Raw genomic sequence first — 26879 nt, 5'->3', positions numbered from 1 at the left:
AAAAGGGCTCTATATACCTGCAGTGATTTTCAAATGAAAGAATGACAGGATACTCTGATGTAACAAATGCCGTTTCCTTAATGGCTTGAATTACATCCTAGAAAATGCAATAATAGGATTAAAACTAGAACAGGTCAAATTACAATTATAATGAATGAGATTTTTTGTTCTCCACCCCACCCTGAGAAACACAGAGCTGAGTCTCAAATGTACCAAGTGAAGCTAGAACTAGCACAAACTGTATGCTCATTCTTCTCTGTTTCCCTGCAACAGCCTGGACTCAGCACTAAACCGGTGTCTCACTGCACCTGCAGAAGTGATGGCAGCTTAACCCAGAACCCATTAATGCTACCCCTGGATCTGCTGCCATCTTCTCTTGCCAGGGAGGATTTCTACTCCCAGAATAAGTCCTACGTCTTCAGGTTGTTTCCACAGCTAAGGAACTTCTCAGACAATAGAGAAGATATTTATTCTGCGGGGCAAAGAGCCACAGGATGTGAAAATATGAGGCAAATGAAGCAAACCTGCTTCCTGCACTTTCTGTGGAAAGGCAGACACAAAGCATGGGCATATGATGCGAGTCAGAAATGAGCCCTAAGATCTGGGGACAAGAAACTGTGCCTATGCGATCTGTTAGTCTGTCACAAGTGAGCAGCGTCTGGGTGCTGAGGAGAGGAGGGTGTCCTGCATGAATTCTTGTCTGGGGGTTCTAATGGGGCTAACTGCCAGGTGTAGAGGTCAGGCATTTACCTTGAAAAGAATATCTGTACACATTGCTTTTCCATGTGTTATTATTGGTTCTTGGTCTTCACCTTTGCCATCCCAGCAGTCCAGCTCAACACACCTTAAGACCCAAGCAAAATGATGTCAGCTTCCTTAGTGTTTCAGTACAGGCGAGCTACTCAGGACAAGTTCTGAGCAGTGATGTTCAGAGCAGGAAGTTACAAAGCAGCTTTGGGCATTACACAATTCCTTTTAAGCTGCATATGTGTAATTTCAGAATGCCTTTATAACTTCAGGTATACCACCTTAAACATAGTATGTGTGGGTCAATATATTTACACCTGAACAATAATGCTTTTAGCACTGTAAGACTCTTCTAATTTAATCTCTTACTCAGTTAATTGTGACACATTCCAGTATGTTAAGAAATAAACCAGGAAATAACAAACTGATTCTCATTTACATAAACACTTCTTAATTACAAAGCAGAAAGCCCTCCGAAATTCTTCAGTTATCATTTTGAGATCAAACTTCTGTTGTCTTTCTCACAAACTCTCTCCTGACGTTAGTTTCCACATGCCACTGCCTTTCAATGTTTCTAGTGAGAAAAAGTGTCTTAAATACGTACATTTTAATTTACCACACTAATATATTTATACATTCAATTACACAATGTATCACCACCAAGTAACGTAGGTTCAAAGTATTAGATTCACAAATATTAAAGGCTGTTATCTCCTGCTTCCAACCTGCATCCAGCCAAAAGCACTTGTCTGTACATCTCCACCGAAGACTTGCCACCAAACTGCCTGCCTGTTAAATATGTATTGTGAGAGGAACTGATGAAATAATGAGCCAAAGGATGGTCCATTTCTTGATATAATTCCAAACGGTCTAGAAAAACTGGAGCATTTTCATCTGACATCAAGTATCTGCAAAACCCATCACTTGATATGACACCTAGAAGGAAGAAGAAAGCATGGTAAATTACAACTAGAAATGTATAGCGGGCAGGAAACAAATTGTCTCACAGAGCAGGAACACTAGCACAAAGGCTATGTTTACACAGGCTTCTGCAAGCAAACAGAAGCTCTCCTGATCCAGTGCTCCCAGCTCACCAGCAACTGTGTCCCTGGTACAAAATCCACTACTGTGTTCCCAGATAGCAAAAGAAAAAAATCAGGCGCCCAACTAGCTCAACAGCCTATGTCCAGCACTCACCGTAGCAGACCTAAGGCCTCAAGAGGATGCGAAGAAAACAGATAAGTAGTGATATCTCCTCAGAATACTCCCAACTCCTTTCCTACTTAGGGATACCCTGACTGTGCCACATCGCTGTCAATCAGCTTGCAGCACGTGCAGAGTCTGTTTTCTGGTGTCATAAACAAGTGGAGGTGTACCTGAAAACATTTGCACATGTTCATTTACGAAGTGTTAGGAAAATCTAAGATACTTTCAGGTTTACTGTCTGAATACTGGTTTATTCCTTTATAATGAAAAGCAAGCCACCTTCTACAATGAACATGGGATGTACAGTAATTCAGAGGACAGAATTCATAACACTTCCCTTTCTCAGCTGTTATATGCTTCATAAAGTATAAAAAACATAAATCAAGCAATAAATTTTAATGAAAACAAGGTAAGAATAACCACTACTGCAATATCAGTTTTAAAGTGGCCAAGAGACTGAAAAATGATCTGGGGTAGGGAAGGAGGGACTACTCACAAGCAGTCATTGCAGAGTATAGTAATCTGGCACTAATTTGGAGATTGCTCTCCCTAAAGTCATGTATGAACATTTCGTTATTGTTAAGGCACAGGTTGCAGCAGTCCTACTTTTTTCTGTTCAAGACAACTTTTCTCTTATACAGTGATCCTGCTTTTCATGCTGCTCCTAGCTTTCTACAAAATCCTCTACTGGACCTTAATTTTCTGCGCTTGGTGTCAGCCAAAGGTGAACTGTTCTGGAACGTCTTACTCAAATCCTCTCAGCTGATTCTGACTTTTGGAAGGAGGGGGTAAAAAATGGGTGAAATGGAATTTTCAACTTTAAGAATGTTTTATTTTGTTGACCACTGAGAACTTCAAAACAGCACCACAAAATACCTCAGATGATACGCACTTCTAGTGCATCATCTAGTGGAAAAAAAGTCACAGGTGAGCAGGCATTCTAGACAAACAATGGCTGAGATTTTAGCAACTTAACAGAGCTCTATGTGCTCAACAGACTGGCCTCTGTATTTTTGACACGCACTGACCAGGTGGCAGAATCTGCTTTTGTAGTGTTCTGGAGCAGACTCTGGTTACTAAACTGCACAGCATTAACTTGTTCAGCTTCACTTACTCCTTCTGTTATTGCAATGTAACTAAGCAAAAGTCAGTTGCTTATTGCTACTGCATTGTTGCACATCAGCCTTCCTTATTAACCTACATGAGCAAAAAAAGGTGTTGACCTTAATTATTTTGCTCAACAGCAAAGTTACATCTACGAAGATATATCTTACATATCAAAGTTATATCTTCTATATCAAAGTTATATCTACAAAGAGACTGCAGAGAACAGGCACTGCTGAGATAAATTCTTGCTTTCTTTACAGGCTAAGGTTCAAATTGTTATATGAAATCATCTCTCTATCCCATTGATTGCAGTGGGATAAAATCCGCATTAGTGAACATGTTCAATGGAGGAACAACGTAAGAAGACACTGCTGTTGTTGTGTTGTTAGTCCCCATAACTCTACCCCTGCAGGAGTTTTACCACATTTATTTAAAACCTGCTAGAAATATAAATGAAAGAATATAATCAGATAAGATTCAATTACTGGCTAAAAGAATAAGCCAATATCATTCCCTTGCTACAGTGTGGTGCTTGCAAAATATCCTTCTTCACAATTTACTGAACACTTTTCCATTTCTAGATTAACTTCCACCTTCATAAAACATATTTTTCATCTTCCATGCTAAACAGGTGGCAGCTGCGTTAGTAAGCCTTCCTCATTTTGGAAAATATGTAAAATACACTGGCATCAAGAGGAATCATGGACGAGTGCTTCCAAAAAAAAAAAAAAAAAAAAAAGGCATAGAGTTGACTAAAATCAGGTAATTAATACTTGGACAATTGTACTTTGTGTAGAGAGGAAAAGAAATAAGCTACACTGCTTGTGAGTGGAAAACTCTCATAATGTTTACAAATGATTCCTAGGCAAGACAAATATCTCCCTCTCTCCCAGGTGATTCCTGGAAAGTCCATGTTTTCACAGAACTAAAAGAGCAATCTATTAAGCCAGCATACAACACAGTGTCTGGAGTAGCATATACAGTACAAGCTCTTCCTCCAGTAGTTTGGTCTCAAGGACTGAAGTGCTATAACGAATGGTGAAAGCTGCACGTCCATCTACAGAAGGATTCCTTAAGTTTATAGACTGCAGAAGACAACTGTAAACTCTTCTCAACCACTTGCCCAGAGAAAGTGAACGGGGTAGGTGTTGCTGTGGAAGGTATTGCTGGTGTCAACGCCTGTGATCATAAAGCAACATAAAGGCACACAGTGAACCCAACAAGGCTGTAGCACCAACCAAGAGCTGCCTCAGGCTTTACTGAAGCAGTTTAAGATACTGCCTCCTTCTGTTGTCTGCTTTGCACATCCTTCATCAGCAGGGGCAGCACTAGTCCAGGATGTGTAAAAGCTACTCAGCTTCTCCAGTGCTAGCTTCATTCATTAGCCTACATGTCTAGTGAAAGTGGCTTCCAGCTAGGATGCCTGAAGGTGTATGGGCTTTGCAAGGCTGCAGTCTCCTCCTCTGCACACTACAATAGGCAGTGAGCAAAACAGCAGGGAGGACAGATGTGGATAGCAACATTTTTAATTCCTGCAGCTGATCCCAACACAGCTCTTTCAACAGAATGAATAAGAACTGGTCGCCAAATTCATCCACTGACACCTGCAACACCCACAGCAGCTCAGGACACGAGCAGTCCAAGAATGGCTTGGAGACACTTCCTGCAATCTTCTTGCTCAGAGAGAATATTTCTCAACACAAACATATAAAATACTCTGTTCTAAGCTAGGCTGCTGCCATCAAGCACTATGCAGATTATATTATAAGAAGGTGGATGCATATCCAATGGCACACATGGTAATTTATTTTTTATTTTTACGCAGTATCTGTACAACTTTGTAGTCTCTCTGAGACCTTGGCCATAGCCACATGGATGTTGTCGTGTTGCTAGAAGGAGTCTCCATGTTGTTCCCTATTTACTCAATCCTAGCCTCTCTCATTTTCAATCAGGATGGCTGTATTTGTAGCCACACTGTAACCTGGATCAGCGAAATAATCCTCCCAAAAAAACACTGGTTTTTGGAGCCATCTCACTGGGGGAGATATTTTTCAGAAGATCAGTTTCCTTATCTAGTTCATTGGGTGGCCACACAACTGCTTGCCCCCTGACCACGACTGTAAGCTCCCTTTTAAAAGTTTGGATGCTTTGGAACAAATTACCCAAATGCCTAAAACCAGTGAATACTGAATTCCCTCCCACATTTACCTTTACTCTTCAAGTGTTCGTCTGGCTCATACGTCTCAATTATCTGCATTGCTCTTTTTGTGTCATAAAAGGGAAATAAAATTTCATTGAGCCGAGGATCTCGTTGATGCTAAGATTAGAAAACAACAGAATTCAGCAAAACAACATAGTGCACGGCTACCATCCAAGAGCATTTCATTACTTCAGATGAGAAACAAAGAAGTGGACATTAAAAAAAAAAAAAAGGCGCCCTAAAACTTACAGACTATTCAATGGTAACTTTAGCTTTAGACAGAAAATGAATCTTATCTTTCATAAGAAGCCTAGGCAGTTTGATTACAAAAACATTTCAAAAAACCAATTCAGTGCAATCGTTACAACTGGTCTTACTATTGCGTGTTCATGAAAATAATGACTGCACGTGGTATACGTGCAAATGGAATGTTGAAAATAAACAACTAAATCTCTCTTCTTTGTACATTCTCTCTCTTCCTAATCGTTTTTGTAGGTCATGTAAATTGACAGACTGGACTGATGGCACTGTAATCACCTCTGCAAAAATTCATGTCTTCAGCAACGTCTACAGATTAAGTAAAAATTAAAAGTAAAATAAAGCTATAATATAAATACAGAATTTGAAACCCGAGTTTATAAATATGCCACTACTGATGATTATTTGTGAATTGTGCAAACATCGTGTTATTAACTGTTCAGTAAACAGCATAGGTTCTTAAAAGAAATATGTACAACTTCAAAGAGCTTCACAGTATCACCTCTTCAATTCACAGTAATTGACAGTATTAGGATTTCATAATATATGTAATACTTAGATACAATTTAGCAGTGACTTCTAACACACTACTAAAATTCAGAGTTTTTAAGTTTTGACTTAATAGTGTGCTACGTAACTTTTATTTTTCTCCATGCTGGATTAGAGCTGCACACTGTGTGCCTGATTCTCCATTAAAAGAAAATTGAAACCAGAACTGAATGGAGTAGTGGCATGTAAGCAGATGCAATAAAACAAAGAAATAAATGACTGTGAAAACACTCTTTTACCCCAGTAGGTGCACAGTTTTCAAGCTGTAGTTTAAGCAGAATTCAGAAATGTAACAGGCCACACCCATACTGGTGATCAATAATTTTGAGTGGACAGGTTGCTGTTGGTATGGCTTGGCACAGCACTATAAGCATTTGCTGTAATTTCTTACGTGTAAAGCTTTTGACATTTTTTCATGAAGAAAGCAATATTCAATCAAGAATAAGCACTTGATCTTTTTTCTTACAATCAGTACATTGGTGCATGTGCTTAATTAATTCCAAGAAATTACAACCAATGCCAATTTTATCATGCAATTGAGTAGGTATCTTTCATATAATGCTACTGACAGTCTGCAGCATCTAAAATACAGCAGTTTCATTCACTACAGATCAGCTGTTTGGATATCTAAGTAAAACTCCAATGAAATACGATATAGAGCAGATGGATGCAGCACATAACTTGCTAAGCAGCACACAACACCACCACAACACTGGCATGCAACAGTACAGTCCACTGTGATACATGACAAGCTTTATACCATTAGTGACAATACATCACTTCAAAAAATTGTAAACAAAAAAGTAGTAGGGAAGGTTCTTAAGAAAAGTGCTGTTCCCCACTCTCTCTCTTCTACAGTGAGTCGTAAGCAAACATAAGACAATAGATGGCATAAAGCAACATATTTCCTCTTCAGAAAGAGTTCCAAAGTTATCAGAAGGAGCTAAGAGCAAAATATTCTTTTTGTAGCAATGATCATTGCTCATTATCAATTTTCCATCTCAAAAAAAGCATGTCTTTATGTTTACTTAGTTTAAAAAATAAAGCAGAATCGACAACTGATGAAGTTTTACTTAAAAAAAGGACGAATGCTTACTAGTCTCTCTTAGGGAAACTTTCTGCCCCACTGAGCTTTTTGGCACAGGAAAGTTCTAACACAAAAGCTGACCAAAACTAAAAGTATGGCATTTCATCTAGAAAGACAATACGCCCCAGGACTAATTGTGTATGTCCAACAAAGATGCATTTGATTGCTCTAGTTACCATATTAGACAGGACACCCTTACACTAGACATTCTTAACCACAGGAGGGTGAACCATCTAAGCATGGGGAGAAACAATGCCTGTATGGTTCTGCAGAGAAAGATCATTTAGCCCCCGCAGCCTGGCCTCCAGTCTCCTCTCCGAGTGATACAAACTGAGATGCACAGCAGTTAATAATCTGCTGGAAGCAATTATGCCTCTTGAATTTGTCCTGTGCAGCAGTAAGAAAGGTGTCCTTTCGTGGAGCTGAAAAACAGAGGCAGACAGAAAAAGCAAGGGAGCGAGTGGGAAGGAGGCAGGAAGAGTGAGCAAGTGAGTGGTAGGGAGGGAGGAAGGAAAAGCAATGAAGTGGGAAAGAGGGGGACAGTGGGAAAGAGGGGGATAGAAAAGGATCTTCTCATACCTCCTTCCCAGGAGAAAGGATGAGTCCTGGTCAGACTACTGAATTTCCATTTTGACAGTTACATGACTTATTAATTTATTGCTGCATATGAATGGCAGGAGCAAATCTCAATAGTAGTGTTTTCACTTCTCTTTCTACTACATTTTATTTGTTCAAAATCTGACTTGGAAAAAAAGACGACCTAGACAAAATACTCAGTGCCTGACAATAACTAAATTTCCAAAAACTTCCCAGAAGCTTTAACACTGATATACAATTATATCAGCTGTCACCCAGCAGCATTTAAAAGTCAAATAGAGACAGCAGTTTGGAAAAACTCCAGGAAAGCAGCTCACTCTCCACTCATACCCAGCAACGTATCCTCATGCTCCCTTAAAAATCCGTAACACTTAGAGCTTCTGCAGCATGCTTTGGGGATTACCGAATTCAAAATAATTTAGGTTAAAGACTCTCATGAAGAATTGCTCTGCCAAGTAACTCCCCTCTCCTATATAATGATAATAATCTTTTTATATTTTCCAGCATTAAAAATCCCCTGCTAAATGCAGTGTTGACCAGCTGTCAAAGGGATAGAAACGATCACTTCACGAGGCAGATTCTGGGTCATTTAGTGCCTACGAAATCATGACCAAAACTTTAAACTCTATATGGAGACCAAAAGACCTCCAGCACAGAGCCAAAGGCATTAGTTTCAGTCATCAGAATGAATGTCCTACTGAATAAAACCACCTTGACCATTTTTTCCCAGCTCTGGTCACCAACTAAAGGGCCAACTACAAGATTTCCAATTGCAAAATGTGTCGTGTCAGTAAGAATGTAGCCAACAAGATGCATCTTTCTCCAATACTGCCCGTAAAATAAGGCTTCTAATTCTGTAAAAAGAGCTGCTGAAACAATACAAAACTGAGAGCACAACAATTCCATTTTAATTTTTTAATCAGTTACTGGAGATAGCCAGGAAGTTCTTGCAATTGCTGGCAGCTATTCGTCAGAAGTTTGGGCTTCAAGGAAGCACACTTTAAACCAAAACAATTACAGAGATCAATTTTAAAATAATGATAAAACAGTAATTTACTGAAAAAGAAGGATTAACACTAAAAAAAAAAACAACCTCAGAAGCTAATATAGTTCATGGTGGGGCCAGGGCTGTGTGCTTCAAGCAGTGAAGCGTATCTATCACTACAAGTGAATTTGGGGGCTGATGTACTTATAGGGGATAATTTAATTCACAACATTATCCTTTCTCTCTTCAATACAGAAGCAAAAACAACATGCCTTAGCTATGACCCCAGTCCTGCAAACATTTAGAGACCAAACTTTGCAAATAGCTGTGACAAAAGAATATCTCACAGTAGTAAGACAAAGCATGTGCTCCAATTTGCTAATAGAGAGACCTATATGGATATGAACTAAGGCCCCAAGTATGCAACCATGAGTCCTGATGCTGTTAGTCTTTACTTTTTGAATAGTCTTTCCACATGTAATTCAAGTTTGGTGAAGAATACCAGGAGACCTGCATGGATGAGCAAGGAGCTTCTAGGGGAGCTCAGACAGAAGAGGAAAGTCTACGGAATGTGGAAAGAGGGACAGGCCACTTGGAAGAGTACAGGAATGTTGTCAAAGCATGCAGGGATGCAATGAGGAAGGCTAAGGTCCACCTGGAACTGAATCTGGCATGGGATGTCAAGGACAACAAGAGAAGCTTCTTCAAGCACATCAGCAGCAAACGGAAGACTAGGGATAATGTGGGGCTGCTGCTGAACGAGGCGGGTGTCCTGGTGACGGAAGATGCAGAGAAGGCAGCGTTACTGAATGCCTTCTTTGCTTCAGTCTTTAGTGCTAAGGCTGGCCCTCAGGGATCCCAGGCCAACATGGACTCACCAAGGGGAAATCATGCTTGACCAATGTGATAGCTTCCTGCGATGGCATGACTGGCTGGGTAGATGAGGGGAGAACAGTGGATGTTGTCTACCTCGACTTCAGCAAGGCTTTTGACACTGTCTGCCGTAACATCCTCATAGGCAATCTCAGGAAGAGTGGGCTGGATGAGTGGACAGCGAGGTGGATTGAGAACTGGCTGAATGGCAGAGCTCAGAGGATTGTCATCAATGGTGCTGCGTCTAGTTGGAGGCCTGTAACTAGTGGTGTCCCCCAGGGGTCAGTACTTGGCCCAGTCTTCTCAACTTCTTCATCAATGACCTGGATGAAGAGTTAAGAGTGTACCCTCAGCGAGTTTGCTCACGACACAAAACTGGGAGGAGTGATGGGTATGCCGGAAGGCTGTGCTGCCATTCAGTGAGACCTGGACAGGCTGGAGAGTTGGGCGCAGAGGAACCTGATGAAATTCAATAAGGGCAAGTGCAGGGTCCTGCACCTGGGGAGGAACAACCCCATGCACCAGTACAGGCTCGGGGCAGACCTGGTGGAGAGCAGCTCTGTGGAGAGGGACCTGGGTGTTCTGGTGGATGAGAGGTTAACCATGAGCATCTCTCCTACGACGAAAGACTGAGGGAGCTGGGCTTGTTTAGCCTGAAGAAGAGAAAGCTGAGAGGGGACCTTATAAATGCTTATAAATATCTTAAGGGTGGGTGTCAGGAGAATGGGGCCAGACTCTTTTCAGTGGTGCCCAGTGACAGGACAAGGGACAACGGGCACAAACTGAGGCACAGGAAGTTCCATCTGAACATGAGGAAGAACCACTTCTTTCTGAGGGTGATGGAGCACTGGAACAGGCTGCCCAGGGAGGTTGTGGAGTCTCCTTCTCTGGAGATATTCAAGACCTGCCTGGACAAGGTCCTGTGCAGCCTTGCTGTAGGTGACCCTGCTTCAGCAGGGGGTTTGGACTACATGATCCCCAGAGGTCCCTTCCAACCCCTACCATTCTGTGATTCTGTAATATGGCATGCATTCCCTACTGAAAAAAGAAAATTATAATATAAATTTGATATAGGGGGAAGGTACTGCTTGAATCTTTATATAGCAGTATCAGATATGTAAGTAAATATATATACAAAAATATATAAAAGTGATTTATAACTAGTAAAATAAGATGGAGCTATTTTTGGTAATGTACCCAGTCCCTAGAAGTTCATGCAGAGAGGTAAAGCAGCTATCCCTGTTCCAGACGACAAGAATCTACTGGTACAAAACCAAGAATAATGTACCTGTTTTCCACCTGTATGTCCTTGTCAAATCTACATAGTGTATTTATTGCTGCAATTCCAAATGAGCCAGTCTTCTACAACTTAACTGTGCTTTAGGAATAGAAAAAAACCCAACCCCACACTGTTTATTGAACTACTATGCCCACTCAAGTTTTTAAGAAACACTAAATACTCTTGCCAACAACTGTATTCTAGAAATACAGTAATAAAAATATTTCCTCTTATTCTGCACACACAGTATTTTAGAAATCATATACAAACTCTTAAAATGTCCTCTTAGCTCTTAGATTTGTAATAGATTGAAATAATACTGTCGAGAAGAATCAAAGCACTGTTTATAAAAGCCTACTTCATTTTTTCTGTTATTCAGAAGGATTAGCAGATATATTTAGCTGTGGCCTACAGGTAAAGTAATTGCTTATAATAAAATACTGTGTGTATTTTAGTTGAAACTGCATTGAATGTAACAATGTAAAATGTATAAACCATGCATAATACACAACATAACACAACAGCAAGTAATCAACAGATGCAATCTGCAAAGCCAACATGTAGAAAGCACAACAACATACGAGGCTGGAGCTGATTTTTGCACCTGGATGTTACCATAATGGAAAGATCAGCGGATCAAAAGCATAGCAAATAATGGCATGATTCATGCAATGGAAAGATTGGAAGAAGCAAGCCACTGCAGACAGACTTGTATGGTAGTTAATGTATGAAAAAGCTTACTTCATTTAGAAAGCTCACTAATTGGTCTACCGTTAAATAATCAGTTTTGTCTCCATTGCTGAAAAGAAATTTATTAGAGAATGTAAGTTTTCATATACGATGCTACAGTAGGTATGATTTACATGTTGACATTGTTGATACTTTTAAAACCACCTACTTTTCTACTTGAAGTAGCTCTATAATCTCAAAATGAACAATCACAGAAAACATACTAACTGTCTACGCTTGGCACAGTGTATCTCCCATACTGCCTATAACTTAACAAACATTACTTCATAAAGCAACATATAAGTCCTCCAGCTGAGAATAAACTGAGTGAAGAAACTTTTTTAAATTTCAAATTTCTTATATAATTAGTTCATGTACTGTGTTAATCACCTAAAGGAGCAAGTTAAAATTACAGTAGTTAGTAAAGCCAATGCAAAAAAAAGTTCCAGGTGCTTCCTCTAACTCATGTAAAAGTTGCTCTAAAATACAGAGCGTACTTTTACATTAACAATCTGAGAGGGAAGGAAGGGGAAAAACATAGACATGAGTTTGTCTTAAAATACTGCTGATGCTACTAGGATTCAAGGTTAGATAATCTTTACAGTGTTCTGTCACTATTAAATATGTACTAAAAATACAGAAAAATGAGTTTAAAGCAAAATTATATTAAATTTGAACTTACATCTTCTTAAAGAGGTCCTCTATGTCAGTTCGGGGACATATCTTTTGGGTGAGCTCATAAAATTTCTCATAAGTAAACGCTGCAGGCTCAATTTCATCATTCTGTAACAACACGTAAAGGTACATTTATCCAGCAAAAGACAGCTTTTCCCAAGAGCATATTTTATAGCAGAAAAAGCAACCGAGAACTGTTTTAGCTCTTTACCTAAATGCTTACCTAGTTTCTTTTGTATTTTCTGAAAACAGTTCTTCATTCATCTTTATCATAGATCTTTTTGATGTGCTTATATTCTGATCTCACAGTAACATTAATTCTACATAAACACAGAAGTAGAAAACCCTAATTTTTCTTCTGAAGCTTAAAAAACCCCAGAAAGTCCCAAATAGTGTACAAACTTCAGGATACTTATACTGAAGCCAAGAAACATTGAGGATGAGTCCCAGGTTAGGTGCAATGCTTTTAAAAAGCAAAGTAGCTCTCATACAGGGGCATGTAAAACTTCCATGAGGGAGGGAACACATTTACTGAAGCACAGGAAGTTCCGTCTGAACATGAGGAAGAATTTCTTCCCTCTGAGGGTGACGGAGCACTGGAACAGGCTGCCCAGGGAGGTTGTGGAGTCTCCTTCTCTGGAGATATTCAAGACCTGCCTGGACAAGGTCCTGTGCAGCCTGCTGTAGGCGACCCTGCTTGCGCAGGGGGGTTGGACTAGATGACCCACAGAGGTCCCTTCCAACCCCTACCATTCTGTGATTCTGTGATCTAGTGTCATGTCCTCCTCTGAACAAGATCAGAACTGCAGCAGTGAGGAAAAATTTCATCTCAGGTGCCAGGCACTGCTGTGGCTGGGGATTCATGTCTCTCTACACCCCGTCTCCCCAGCTGGAGACAGTAAGCTGCTGAGCCTGCAGGGCTGCCCCTCGCCAGCCCCACCAGGTGCTTGCTGCAGTCAGGCCAAGAACCAAGGGCTGGAGTCTCCAAAACGGAAGAAAGGAACTGCACAGGGAATAAAGCTGAAAAAAACTAGCTGCAACTGTAGCCAGCCATCACCTCTCTGGGGCTCCTGGCAGGGGCTTCCGCTGCGAGTGGGACAGAGCTGGACAGCAGTTCTCCAACGGAAGGGAGCAAAGAGCAGGAAGAGTTCAAGAAACACAACAGAGAGGACAACATGCAACAAAAAAAAGTATCATGTGCATATTCTGTGCTCATATACTTCATATAAGTGAATGAAACATAGTCTGTTAGAGAAAAGAAGCGAAGCCTCATCTAAGAGGTTGAAGTACTACTAAGTCATGCAGATTTAATCACACTTTGGTTTTAGTAACAGTGATTAATAAGTTACTCATGAACAACAGGCATGTCTTTATGTGATGCAAATGTTTTAGATCACAGCTACAAATGTCAATGATTCATCAATTTATTAGTACACAAAAAAGTTACTCAAAACCACTAAATACCTTTCCACTGGGAAGACCTAATTCCTTAAGTGCCTGAAAGATCACTTTTTCTGTTTTACCTGATGCAAAGGTTCTGGTAATGCTAAAACAGAAAACAGGGGAGGAAAAAAGGAGAAATGTTAGTCACTTTTTAAACAATCCATTCTCACTTTCTTGCTTTTAGTGCCGACATTTTCCTCTGGCTTCAACTGATGAATGTGAGCATCTTCCAAGTAATAGCACAGTTGAAAAAGTGCTCTAAGCTTCACAGAGCAGCACTGCTCTGCCTGCAAGCTATCCATTAGAAAATATTTCAAAATAATGAACTGCAAAAAGAACAAATTAGGGGGTTTTTTTCCAATATACTGGGATACAGAGCCATGCAAAGCATTATTCTGTTGTCTCTTTTAAACTCTATGCATAGATAAATGACTGTGTTTAGAAAGCAGCAGACTCTACAAGTGAGGAGACTTGTATCTCCAGCCTTGCCTGGTTGTGGTGACTTCCCTTCCTTTCCAAGCATTAACCTATGCCTCCCAGGTCACCCATAAGGCATGAACCATTCCAGCTGCAGCATCCTTCCTCTCCTTTTGAAGCAGCCACTGCTAGCAAGCAACTCCCAGCTGCATCCTAAATTTCATCCCCTGCTCCCTCACCAGCTGCAGTGCTCACTCCTCCCTCTGAACACTCTCTCTCCTTACAGCCATTACGAATATCCCTGTTCTAGGCACATTATGCACAACTCATTTACGTAGGTCTCAGCTGCCACTGAAATATTTCCACCAAACTGATTAACATCCTCTTCTTTCCGCAAAACAGGGGTGATTTCACCGTGCACGCGACTGACAAACTGATTTCACTTGAAATTAAATAAATCCAATTAAAGCTCAGCTAATTGCTATGATTAATGTGAAAGCACTTGTCTATTTCTGTTTCCATTTGAGACAAATTTGAATAACCTCTAACGCTGGAAAACGAGATCCAAACTTCACAGCTCTCCTTCCTTCTGTTTAGCAGCTAAGCTAAACTGATGTGTCCCACCACCCCTTCATTTTGGTGTTTCAGTCTGGAAAGAACTGAAGTCTGTATCCAGTACCTATTTCTAATGCAACAAAAAATGGACATTGGGAAAGACTCTAGCTGCCTGATCAGAATATGGTGCTCTATCATCAAGTAAGACAAACATTTGCTGAAACTTTTTGTTAATCTCATGCATACTAATTATTTTCACATGGTGAAGGATGTAAAACAAACTGTTGCTGTTATTCATTGCCATAGCAATTCACAGTTGTTTTACTCTCCAAAACACTCTAAACTGCCTATGTAAATATTTTCATATTAATAAAAATAAGATGATGAAGCGAAAGATCTAAATGATAAAATATTTTAACAAATCTTTGCAAATTTTTTTTTACTGGGTTCCTGCAGCAGTCTTGAAAAGACTGCATGAATCAAAAAAGATTGTAAAAACACAGCATGATAATTTCAATTTGCAAAGGATACTGTAAATAAAATCTATGTCCCTATTTAAGTATCTAAATAAGTTATTTGATTTTCCAAAGCTGGTAAGTACCAAGATGTTTTCACTAAAATACAGACTGAGTTTAACTTTAGGCACTTGTTTCTTAAGAAAACCTCAGATGTCTATTTTTCTACTAATTCTAAAACACAGAGTAATGTTAGCTCTACAATTTACAACGTATCTCCAGGCCTGTAAAAATTTAATGTCTGTTCTAATGAATTAGGCCCCAATCATAAATGCCATGTAAAATGTGCACTATTAGCGCAAGTAACTAATCAGAAACTGTGAGCCATGTTCTACAGTGGTTTGGGGCTTTTTAAAGTAACATGTCAATATACTTCCTCATAAATATTTAAAATAGCTCCCAAATCTGGGATTGAGGAGTATGAATCTATTGTGCTTGTTGATGGATTAAATGACTTGGTTACTTCAGACCTTCACCACTTTCCAACCGTTAATTCACAAACCAAGCCAACACATAAACTGTTCAAATCAATCTTTTATCATGGCTGCACTGAATTTATCAGTTTGGCTAGAACTGGAAGCACCACTGCCTACACTGCACAAGAAATTACCTAAAACTATGATTTCCAACAACCATCTAACTATTAAAACAGATTTCTTCCAGGCACTCTAGAGTAGTCAATACAAAGCATATTTAGTAAAAAAGTATAATTTCAAATTAACTTAATTAAACTACTGCAAAATAGATATAAGCCTTATTTATAATAGTTTAGCTTTTTTTTAGGTATTTTCATAGTTACAAGCTAAGTTAGCTTAATAATTTTAAATGTAGTTGTACAAGGGACAAGCATAGATTGAGCAAAGCTAATTTTTCAACAGGCTCTAGCTGAACAGGTGCAACTTGCACATTTAGAAAATCCATTTTCTGCTAACAGAAAGCTGCAGAAACCAAGTAGGATTTTTTTTTTTAAAGACATTGACCTTTTCGCATCTTCATTTACAGTAGTGCTAAATCTGAATATACAACGTATCTTACTAAATGCCCTGTCTTTGTAAGATCTGTGGATGTAGTTCTAGACTCAGACTGCTGAAATTTATTAAAGCCCAAAAGACAAATCTGGTGCTCTCATAAGGTTTTCACACTACTAACTGCCAGAATTTCTTCCCTCCCAAACAAAGTAGGTTGATAGTAATAGATATATGCCCCAGAGTACAGTAAAATCCAAAAGTAGTTGAGAAGAATCTTCATAACTCTGCAACCCTAAAATGTACTAGTGAGGAGTCAAGAATATTTATGACATTTACCAGCAACAGCCTAATGAGTTTCACCTACTCAAGGCTCATCATTACCTATGGCCATGTGCTAGCTGCAAAAATCTGTCTTAAACCTGAAAACACATGGAAGGAGCTCTGATTTCTCAGGTGAGATTTTTTTTCCCCCCCAGTGTTTTACTGCACTTCTGTGTAAAAATGAACTAAAGGTGATCTTGTGATACACACACCTGCAGCTTAATAGATCTGCCAGGTAGTCTCGTCCTGAGAGAACAGCCTTCCTACTTGTATCTCCAAAACTACAGCAATTGCTACAGGGGTCCCTGAGCAGCAAGAGGAGGTGGAGGTTTGATGAAGCAGAGCTAAAACTGAAAACTGCAGATCTGGCAGGAAGATTTAATACACTGGAACCAGTGGACTGGCTCTCTTCAGCAACATGTGGGCTCGTCTGCCCATGCAAATCAGTGTGCTGTAGCACAATGGAGAGAATCTATGCCTGGCTAAATGTAAAATATTTCACAGCAGAAAAAGTTTCAGACAAGCTAGCGCACTATCAATTCATACTGAGGAATAAAGCTCTATGTTCAAACACAGGCATAAAGTTCTAAAGTTTGGAAAATGAATTTGCCCCTGTAGCATTATTCCCTCACCTTTACCCTTCCGTTGATATTCCTCGTGGGACTTCTGCACATAAGGTGCCTCATGGCAGTTTAATTCAAATTTAAGAAATAAGCAGGGGCTTGGCAATGTGAAAGCTGAAAGATTAATACACTGAAGCAACCTCTACACTGTCAAGATGTCACTTGAGTCACTAAAGTAGAGAGACCTGGAAGGCAGTACGGCAGGCTCTTTGTCTCATTCCACATTCTATAGATGGAAAATCCTCCCCTTCTCCCTTGAAAAACATGTTCTGTGAGGGCTATCTTACAAAGTCCTCCTTTTTACTCCCCTGTCTGAGTTGCTATTTATGAAAAAACAGCATGCCTTGAAAGTGTGGTTTTCACATACAGCTAGAAGAGAAAAAAAGCTCAATGTACCAGCAACAATTAACTTCTAGAGCACGAGGGGGGAGAACTACTGCCTAGCCAGAGAGGACTGAAAATCAGTAACTCGTAGTAGTTAACAGCTGTACAGAAAGAAACACACTGTTCTGTTACTGACAACTAACTCAGTGATTCATTTGCCATGTGGAGAAAACCAAATATTATTATCCTGGGGGTTCCTATAAAAGCAAAAGTATTTTTGGCAGAGCTGTACCTGTCTCTTTTACAAGGAACAACATTGTAAAATGTACCTTTTTGTCCTCTACTTAACTTACCTGCAAGTTTTTATGGTTCTTTTGCTAAGTATTTTATGTAGTTTTACAACTGAAAAACGCATCCCAGAGCTTGAGGAGTTTTAGGCTGAGAAAACTGATGCTCTTAGCTCTAAGTGACTTTGAAAACAATTACAAGCAGTTATATTTTCATTTTCATTACAATGGATTAACAAGAAAATTTCTAGGCTGATAAGTCCTGCCTAGTTTACCAAGGAAGTACTGAACTCAGCTAAGTATGTCTAGTTCTGTGCTTACTTTTATGTATGTATTAGTAACAAAATCAATATTGTATTTCATTAATGAGTTACAGAATTTTATTAACATTATACAACCAGTACCTGATAAAAACTTGAATTCCCAATGGTGCTTACCTCCGAACTGGAATTTTCCCATTTGTGTTTGTTAGAAAGGCCAGCTTCATCCAGCTGAAATTAAGAATGAAATATTTTTAAAATACTATTTATTATAATTGGGACCTAGATACTTATATTTAGATGAAGATTATTGCCATGTCTGTGAAATGAGCACAAATATTTGTTCTGTAATAAAAACATTTTTCTGTAACGTTTTAGCGCTTGAGGCAGAGCAGTTCTGTAACTGTAAAGGCAAAAAGCAGCCCAAAAAATCAGTACATCAATTAACAGGGGCGTGAGGACAAGAAACACTCTTGGGGTTTTGTTTGCATATGCATCAATGAAAGTACAAACCAGACAATAACTAAAACATGCAGTATCAATAAATCAAATGAACAGTTATAAATTCTCTTATCATTTCTCCTGGGCAGCTGCCAGATACAGACTTGAGACCTCTTCTGGTCACAATTAAAGATAAACCCTAAAGTAATTTATCACCATTTTCTTTATTATACTGTTTTGTGATTGCAAATGTTGAACTATGAAAAACAAAAATAAAGGAGAAAGGGGAAGAAAGCAAGAAACTTACTGTTTCTTGAGACATGTCATCGGACTGACATTGTTAGCTCTAAAATTATGTATAATGGATCCAAGCCCTTCTACCCATTGCTGAAAAACACAAGAATACAGAAGCACCAAATTAGGAAAACTGAAGAGGGAAAAAGTAGCAAAGTTTGCCTTGAGGGAAGGTTCCTTGCAGCTATGGATAACGTTAATAACCTGAGTTGGGGAAAAAAAACCTGCCCACTTCACAGCCTATAACACCATGGAAAAGTCCAGCCACATTTTCCCCATTACTGTTTCATCCTTCACTAAACAAAGTGATTGTGCTCTCCATTCTTCCAAGTAATACATGTAGCATCAGCGGTGCTACTAAAACAGTTTATTGCTAGCAAAGGCAAGTGGTCCATTTATTAAGCCTTCTATTTATAGCTTATGTAAACATATGCCTCCTTTTCAGTTGTGGCTGGCAATATTAGCTATTACTAAGCAACATTACACAATACGTGATGACATATTTAACTGGTCCAGTTTTAGAAAAGAAATGAAACAAAATATTAATAAGCTAGAGCAAACCACAGGGAGGCACAACCATTGTTCTGTGATGCTGACCTCATCTAACACCCTAGTACATATTCAAGCCCTGCTTGCTTTCTGCCTTTCATCATTAAAAAGCAAAACATTCCAGTAATCACTGAGATGACTTTCAGCCAACACCAGCATTACAGCACTTATGTAATTCCTTTTTATGGATATATTTTTCTACTATAGCTTGTACCTAGACTTTGCAGTACTGTATAGGAGAAGTGTAAGGATTAGGCCTTAACATGAACACTCATTGACTTCAGCAAGAATCCTGGCAGGATAAAGCTATGGGAAGAGAAAAAATGACAGCACTACAAGCCAAGTTCTATCTCAGTTATGCCATTGTAATGCTAGGATTACTCAACAGATAATTTACACTAGTGGAACTGAGATGGGATGTGGTCCACTGCTTAACATTAACCTTATGAATAAAGAAGCTTCTTGCTTCCGGCCAAATTCTGTTCATGCAGCTTGAACTGACTTGGGCAGGATCCAGAATTTGACACTTTATAAATAGATACAGATGAGTATATTTTTCTTTTCATGAATGAGTGCTGTACATCTGCAAAACAGACGAAAAACTTACCATTTATATAGGAAGAATACTAACGTCTCTGGAAAATAGCATATTGTAAACTGCAGGCAGTAAATCCTCTGGGCTAAACCAAGGTCTAAGGTGCCAATTTAGCACATAAACACACTTAAGCAGATCCTTGTACTCATGACACATTACAAGCATATCACAAACTTCTTTTTAAACAAGAAATTGTTAATCAGACTCCCTTAAAATGGACCTTATAAGTCTATTTTGCTTTAGGAAAAGTAGCGTTTTATTGAGACATTTATTAATATTTAAACACTTCTCTTCAAATTATCCTTTTTAAGAGTTACTGCATAAAATACGCACACAAATAGAATACATGTGTATCTAAGAATCATTCAAAAATAGAGGTCTGATTCCTGAGAAAAGCTAGCATTTGGGTGTCTCAGGTGTGTTTTTGTGCTTGAAAACAACCCACCAGTAACAGTCTGTCCTCCCTTTTCTCTATTGCAAACTGCATGAAGGCGACTTAGTAGTCATAGCATGGAATACTGTCTAGTGATATAACTCAAGCAAAGTTCACGGGGAGAGATAATATTATTTCTTAGACCTGATATAACTGTAAGCCATTGACAGACTTATGGAACCCTTATCTATTCCCACAAATGTTCCCTCACCTAAGATGAGAGCAGTGCTTGTGATAATTTCAGGATAAATGCCTGAACAAGACTCACATATATCTAAATCTCCTAGAACTGCTGAAATTCAATTACCATCATTCAACCATCTACATTTGGGTTTTTGTGGGGTTTTGTGGTATTTTTTCGTTTCTTGTTTGTTTGTTTTGTTTTTTCTAAACAGTAAAATGTAACATTAGTGCTGCATTAACACTGTCGCAGCTACACAAAAACTTCTCCTGTATGATCTGGATGAGTCTGTAGTTCCTTAAGAGCTCCTCAACGTTTCAACACTGATCCACAAAGTAAAATGGCATATGCACTGCAAACAAAAAACCCTTGCAAAATTAAATTACGCAAAATGCATGTTGTGAATAAGCTTTAGTCTTTCAAAACTCCCATTTTTCCTGCTAAAAAACGACACTGGTGCAGTACTAGCAATGTGACCATTTCAACAGGAAATAAACACACAGAGATCCATTCTGATTTGAAGGCAACAGATTGCAACTACACCCAACATAACAAAATCTAACATTTAAAAGTAAGGGTACCCAGCACTCAGTTCTGAAGTTACTTCTGTACATCAAGAACAGCTGCCAAAAAGGAACACTGCTAGAAAAAAAGAAAACAAGTATAGAGAGAAATCAATACACTAACCACTTATCAAGTAATTTCATTGCAGGAGTTGTGCTGGTGATTCCCACTTTAGAAGACTCCCAAACTGTTTTTCAATGATAATGCCCTTTCCTGATAGAGATGCCAAATCTGGAACTGCACTCTCTTACACCAAAAGAGCACAGAACTACAGCCAAACACTGATAAACCACAAAAGCATCATACCTCTGCTGGCACCAAGCAAGAGAGTAAACTAAGAGTCTCTGTCCATCTATAAATCATCTTTATATTGGCATGATGTCCCCTGGGCCATGATGTCAGGTTGACACACACATTTGCCTATCTGTTCCATACCACACAGCTGCACTACAATGTCACATCTGGCTGCTTCTACGCCAGTTTAGGGCTAAAGCAGTTTCAGAGCGTTTATCAGATATTCCCCACAGTTACCAGCTGGCCCCAAATTAACTAGGAATAAGAGAGCTGAGGGAAACAAAATGCTTCTGGACTGTGAACATACTGTACAGAAGGAAAATGACATAAGATGAAAGAATCTCCTCATCCATAGATTAACATACAGGCTCAGTGCAACACATTCAAACTCTTTGCCCTTCTGAGTCAGAATAGTCTGCAAATAACAACTACCTTCATAATCACTTTTAAGGCACTGTGATCCAGTGCACAGATATTCACAGAATATCCGGAGCCTGAATACTCTGACAAATGTCAAGCTGGCAATATATTGCTCTCCTGAAAACAAACCGTTCCTAGATTTAATGTACACTTCTGTAATGACCTTGTGGGAGAGATAAAAGAAGAGCTCAGATTTTTCTCAGCTAACATGCTGCTATGCAGCAGCCTTGCTTGTGTGCTATGAGAGCACCCCGCATTCTACAGACAAATCTGAAAGACCTGTAAGCCTAGTTAACAGGGACAAAGATCCTCAACTCTCTTCTTTTGTGCCCAGCATTAGTAAATTACCAACTCTCCAAAGACGGAATATCCTGTAAGATGAAATTCTTCAATGAGGTAGATAGAAGACACTTCACTTCGGTCTTACAGAAAGCAGAGTTACAAAATGTTGTTGATAGAAATACAGCATATGTTCAACTTTTACTAATGCTAATGCTAAATATTTTCAAATTCTGTCTCAGTACCTTTAACTGTCAATGTAACACCTGAATGGCTCTCTATATACCAAGAATTATTCCAGACACATATAAAAGAGGAATCTGGGCCAGGCTGTCTAATATTAGAGAAACAACCACCATGAAAAGAAACTAAACCAAAGACAAGTACACCTTAAACACAGACCCTTAGGCTGACACAAGAGGCCAAAATCTAAGCATCCTGCAGGCTGGAATAAGCAGACTGTGTTATTTTTTTCAAGCTCCAGCATAGTCAAATATCTCTATAAGGAGAAGGTGCAAGAAAAACTGATAGAAGCAGCACTCTCTCAGCTTTTGCTGTAGTACCCAAATGCTTCTGAGGCACTTGGTGACCTTGCATTTACTGGGGTTCATCGATGAAACACAGGCAGCAGTGGCAGAGTGCACAGATAAGTTTGACCTCTCGGCTCTCTTTTAGCCATCAACCTCTCATTTAGGAGGGTTAAAAAGGGCAAAGATTATGAAAAGCTAAAAACCACTGTAACCTACCGCTCATGAAATTCTCAACGAGGTCATCCATAGTTTATTTACAGATGAGGTCAGTATTACCCAGACCTCTTGAGATTTTACCTTCACTTTTTCTGTGCAGTCTCCCCACAGTCGTACTCTACTTAATTCAAGCATTCAGGAAAGCTGGGGAGGCAAGGAGGCACTGCCCTCCGATTTTGGTATTCACTGCCTGTGACTGGCTGTCAGAGTCAAGGGCTTGACAGCAGGAAAGGTTTAGGAAACCCACAGAGACTAGAACCATGTTTCCCAACTCTGACCAAGACAGACGTGGCCTGACAGGACTCCCTGGGACTCTGCCCTCGCTCATGGATGCCGTGACCAGTAGATGTCCCCCTTCCCCCAACGCACACGTCTCAGAAGTCATTTCTGTTCTGTAAAAATTACTTCACATAAACCTAAGACAGCAAAAGCAAGTAGACTAGACTAGGGACGGTGTAAAACCTATCCCCTGACCTGACCAACTGCAGCACAGACTTGCAGGACGTTGCTGTGAAAATTCGGTCACAAAGACAAAAGGCACTCCTCTGACTTCCAAGTATTTCATCAGGAAATCTGAGGCTCACACAAACACTCTGTGTTGGGAGTTGCTTGATGTGTCCAGACTGCTACCACTCCTCAACAAAGCCTTCCACCCCGGAATGACTTTTCCAGCATTGGAAGGGTCTACTCTGAAAGCAGTTGGAAAACTCACTTTGGCTGCTTTTATATACAAACCAAGACAAACATAGGGGAGCTTTACACAGTGAAATCCACCTCCTGGCTAAAGAGAACCAGGGCTGAAGTTCTCAACTTGCTGATAATTCCGCAGTGGTGTAGCCAAGCAAGAACACAAAAAAACAGAAAAGCAAGTGCATTGAAATCATAGACACTTAATCTCCCACTGGCTAGGACATGAAGATCTCTCTAGGGAACACGGTATTACATACTTGGCACAGGGCTACCTGAGCATGTAAACAGTGTTCATATATTTAAGGCAGTCATAGTTTAGAAATGTTTATCACATAGGCTATGAGACATAAGCCATGTACTAACATAATGGGACACCGAGAACAGCAGTACACTTCAAGAGTTCTTTTCAAGTATATTCTGCAGGTTTCTTGGAAAGTTTTGTTTTGAAACATCAAAACAAACAAAAGCTATGGGAAAACCAGAACTTTTCTCTAATGTGACTGTGGGATATTCTGTGGGAATCTTCTGCTACCTTCTAATTGTCCTCCTAGCAATATGATTCGGGCAAATATTTTATAGATTGTTTTATGGAAAATAAATCAGGGTCAACTGGAACAGAACTTTTTTATAAGTCAAAAAGAGCCATATAGTAGAAACAGCAAAAAACCCAATCAGCCTGAAGTGCTTCATCTTACTAAAAACATGGTGGTCCATTTAACTATTTTAAACAAAGGGAAATCCATTTAAAAATTAAAAATACTATTCCAGCTGAAAAGCTGAAAAGTTTAAGAATGTCAAAGTGAAAGGCTCTCAGCTGCAGTCATCTTCAATACCGTAACCTTATTAGCTGTATGATAAAGCTTGCATTGTACCTTTATGTTGTTTGTCAGCGTATGAGTAACAAAGTATTTCAGCACATGCTATTCATTCTGCTGCCTCACAGGTTAGCCATCAATCTGTGATTCACTATCTCTGTGAGTAACACCCGTGTAGAAAATATCTATTTTCTATCAAATCCAGTTATGCCAGTGTAAAAGGTTACTACACTCTCCTTCCCATCTTGTCTCCCCTGTGGCTGCTCCCATCCCTACCTAGTGCCAGAGCAATGGTGTGCATCAGCACTTCCCAGAGTCAGGCTATCTTAAACACTGGTGTGAGATTTGCCCCTAAAAAGGCAGCATGAGCTTAATGATATGGCTCTTCGTTGAAGTGAATTAGGAGTGTTCACATAAAATCCTCTGGCTGGAGGGCAGTGGGAACAGTACTTTCTGGCAGAAGGGCAGAAACTACCACCTGGAGAGATGGTCCTTTTCCCAACAACACAGCTGGATCTGGGAATGAACAACTGTCAGAAAAAATTTACCCCTGGTATGCAGTAACATTGAAGAATGTAAAAAGACCTGACTTGACTTAATCTTAAGGTTAATCTTTTACGTTAAACTCCTTAATGCATTGCCAAAGTGGATGAGCAAAGAAGACATGAAGCCCAGATTCTGGGTTGCTGAACTACAATAGTACTACATCGCTTCTGCACTAAGCAAATTCGCACTCAAATACCCACTGGCCTTTTCAAATGTCCTAGACTGGGGAAAGCAGATTATCAGATTTCTAGGTCACAGAAAGTCCATCTAGGAAGCAAAAAAGAAAAATACACACATACACTCACACCTCTAATATGTGTGTGTGTTTTAATTTTAGCTCACAGTAATTTATATAACCTGATTTAATCAGGATTCCAAACATTAAATTCCACCTTTTACAGTCACTTTCTGCTACCACAGTGGAGTTGCTTTAGGAGTGGACCATGCCAGCTGCTTGCAATCAGAGACAGAGTATACTCTATTTTGTGGCTGTTTTGTTTTAAGAGTCGAAATGAAAACCAATTTCTCAGCTGAAAACACCAATAAAATTTAAGTAGATAGAATGTAAATACCAGAGTTGGAACATGGAGGCAAGTGGAGAGATAATAAGCAGACTTTTGTTGTTGGAACAGCTGTACTTGGAGCTCAGCGATGACTTGGCCAGACCTGCAGAGCACATCACCACAAGAGGCAGAGAAATGTGGGGCTGCCCCAGTGCAGAGGGAACGACAGATCCCATTGGATAGCCTGTGACGAGTCCTGCCTGGAGTGCAGGGTACACCACTGTCCACAGCATGCAGCAGCGCTTCGGATGCCCACCTGCCACAGCTGGGGCACCTCTATGGGACTGTGCCTGCACTCTGCCACCCTGTCCAGCGGGACCAGCAGAATCTGCGTCCCACTGATACCACTCACGACATGGGCAGCCCAAAGAAGTCAGGAACTTGCATTAGTTTTCTTCTTTGTTGTGGTTACTCAGTCCCATTATAACTCAGGCTTCAGTGAGTAAGAATTACTTCTTTTCCTATTGTAAATTATTATCTACAAAAGCAGAATACCTTTTTGCCCTCTTTCTGGGCCAAAAGGTTCTGGGCTTTTGTATCTGGATCTGTCACTAAACTCCCTTGTTGTAAAGCATCCCAGTCAGGTGCCAAGCAATCCTGACCTCGGTTTATCTGAGCAAGGGACAAAAGATCTACAGCAAGTAACGCTCGCCTTCCTCACAGCAACAAGGAGGGGAAAAAGCAGAAACCACTACAGTTGCATCCCTTACACATTCCTGGGTTGTTTAAGTTACAGTCACTGCCCCTTTTTCTCCAAACTCCTGCCTCTGTCATTTCACAAGGGGTGCTTCCTTTTGAACATGGATTAAGTCAAGGCCTATTTTAAACTGCAGCCAGTAGCTGCATAGCTACTTAACATTACACATATACTCACTTCTTACAGAGGAGATTTACTATGTCCCAGAAGAAATGTCTTCTCATGAACAAAACAGGAAGAATTAAGCAGGAACAGCTCTATGTGCAGATAACTCCTAGAAAATTTTACTTTAACACAAATCATAGTAGCAAGTTGATGTACTCACTATAAACGAAAAGCCAATACAGTACAGGCCAAATTACTTCTCATAGGTCCATACCCTCAGTGAAGGTAACTTAGATAGCTCTACATTGTTTTTGGCTTGATCTACTTTACCCTCTCCCTTGTGCCTCAAACATATCAGATCAGGTGGATCACCACTGTTGACATGTTCTGGACATACATTTTGCTGGAAAGACTCCCAGATGCAGGACTCTGACTTTTTTGGGACTCTCGGAGCCTACCCACAAGCTGACTGCAGCATAACACACCGTTTTCGGTAAGCATCTTGGCAGTTAATAAAGCAGTAGATCTTTCAGACAGTGTAATTAGCTCACCTGTTGTGACAGTCTATGTAACTGGCCAACATACCCCTCACAAAGCAATTAGTCAAACATTGTTTATTGAGATCTAAGATGGCTAAGAAACTTAAACTTTCTGTTTTCAAA

General features: G+C 39.8%; 1 protein-coding gene across 9 annotated transcripts in view; it reads right to left on the bottom strand.

The window, feature by feature from the left end:
* Positions 1 to 26879, bottom strand: part of PLCB4 (phospholipase C beta 4) — a 223348-nt gene that overhangs the window by 61510 nt on the left and 134959 nt on the right. For all 9 annotated transcript variants that reach the window (XM_075413471.1, XM_075413477.1, XM_075413474.1 and 6 more), the window contains 9 exons: positions 18754 to 18833; positions 18183 to 18236; positions 13757 to 13838; positions 12300 to 12400; positions 11630 to 11687; positions 5269 to 5377; positions 1473 to 1683; positions 751 to 844; positions 18 to 97 (listed from right to left, as the gene is read on the bottom strand). In XM_075413471.1, the coding sequence (XP_075269586.1) occupies positions 18 to 97; positions 751 to 844; positions 1473 to 1683; positions 5269 to 5377; positions 11630 to 11687; positions 12300 to 12400; positions 13757 to 13838; positions 18183 to 18236; positions 18754 to 18833 (869 nt within the window). The remainder of the gene's footprint in view (positions 1 to 17; positions 98 to 750; positions 845 to 1472; positions 1684 to 5268; positions 5378 to 11629; positions 11688 to 12299; positions 12401 to 13756; positions 13839 to 18182; positions 18237 to 18753; positions 18834 to 26879) is intronic.

Source organism: Opisthocomus hoazin, chromosome 2 (assembly GCF_030867145.1).
Source record: "Opisthocomus hoazin isolate bOpiHoa1 chromosome 2, bOpiHoa1.hap1, whole genome shotgun sequence".
NCBI classification, from domain to species: Eukaryota; Metazoa; Chordata; class Aves; order Opisthocomiformes; family Opisthocomidae; genus Opisthocomus; species Opisthocomus hoazin.
Note: the sequence above shows the minus strand (reverse complement) of the source record. Positions and strands in the feature narration are given on the sequence as shown.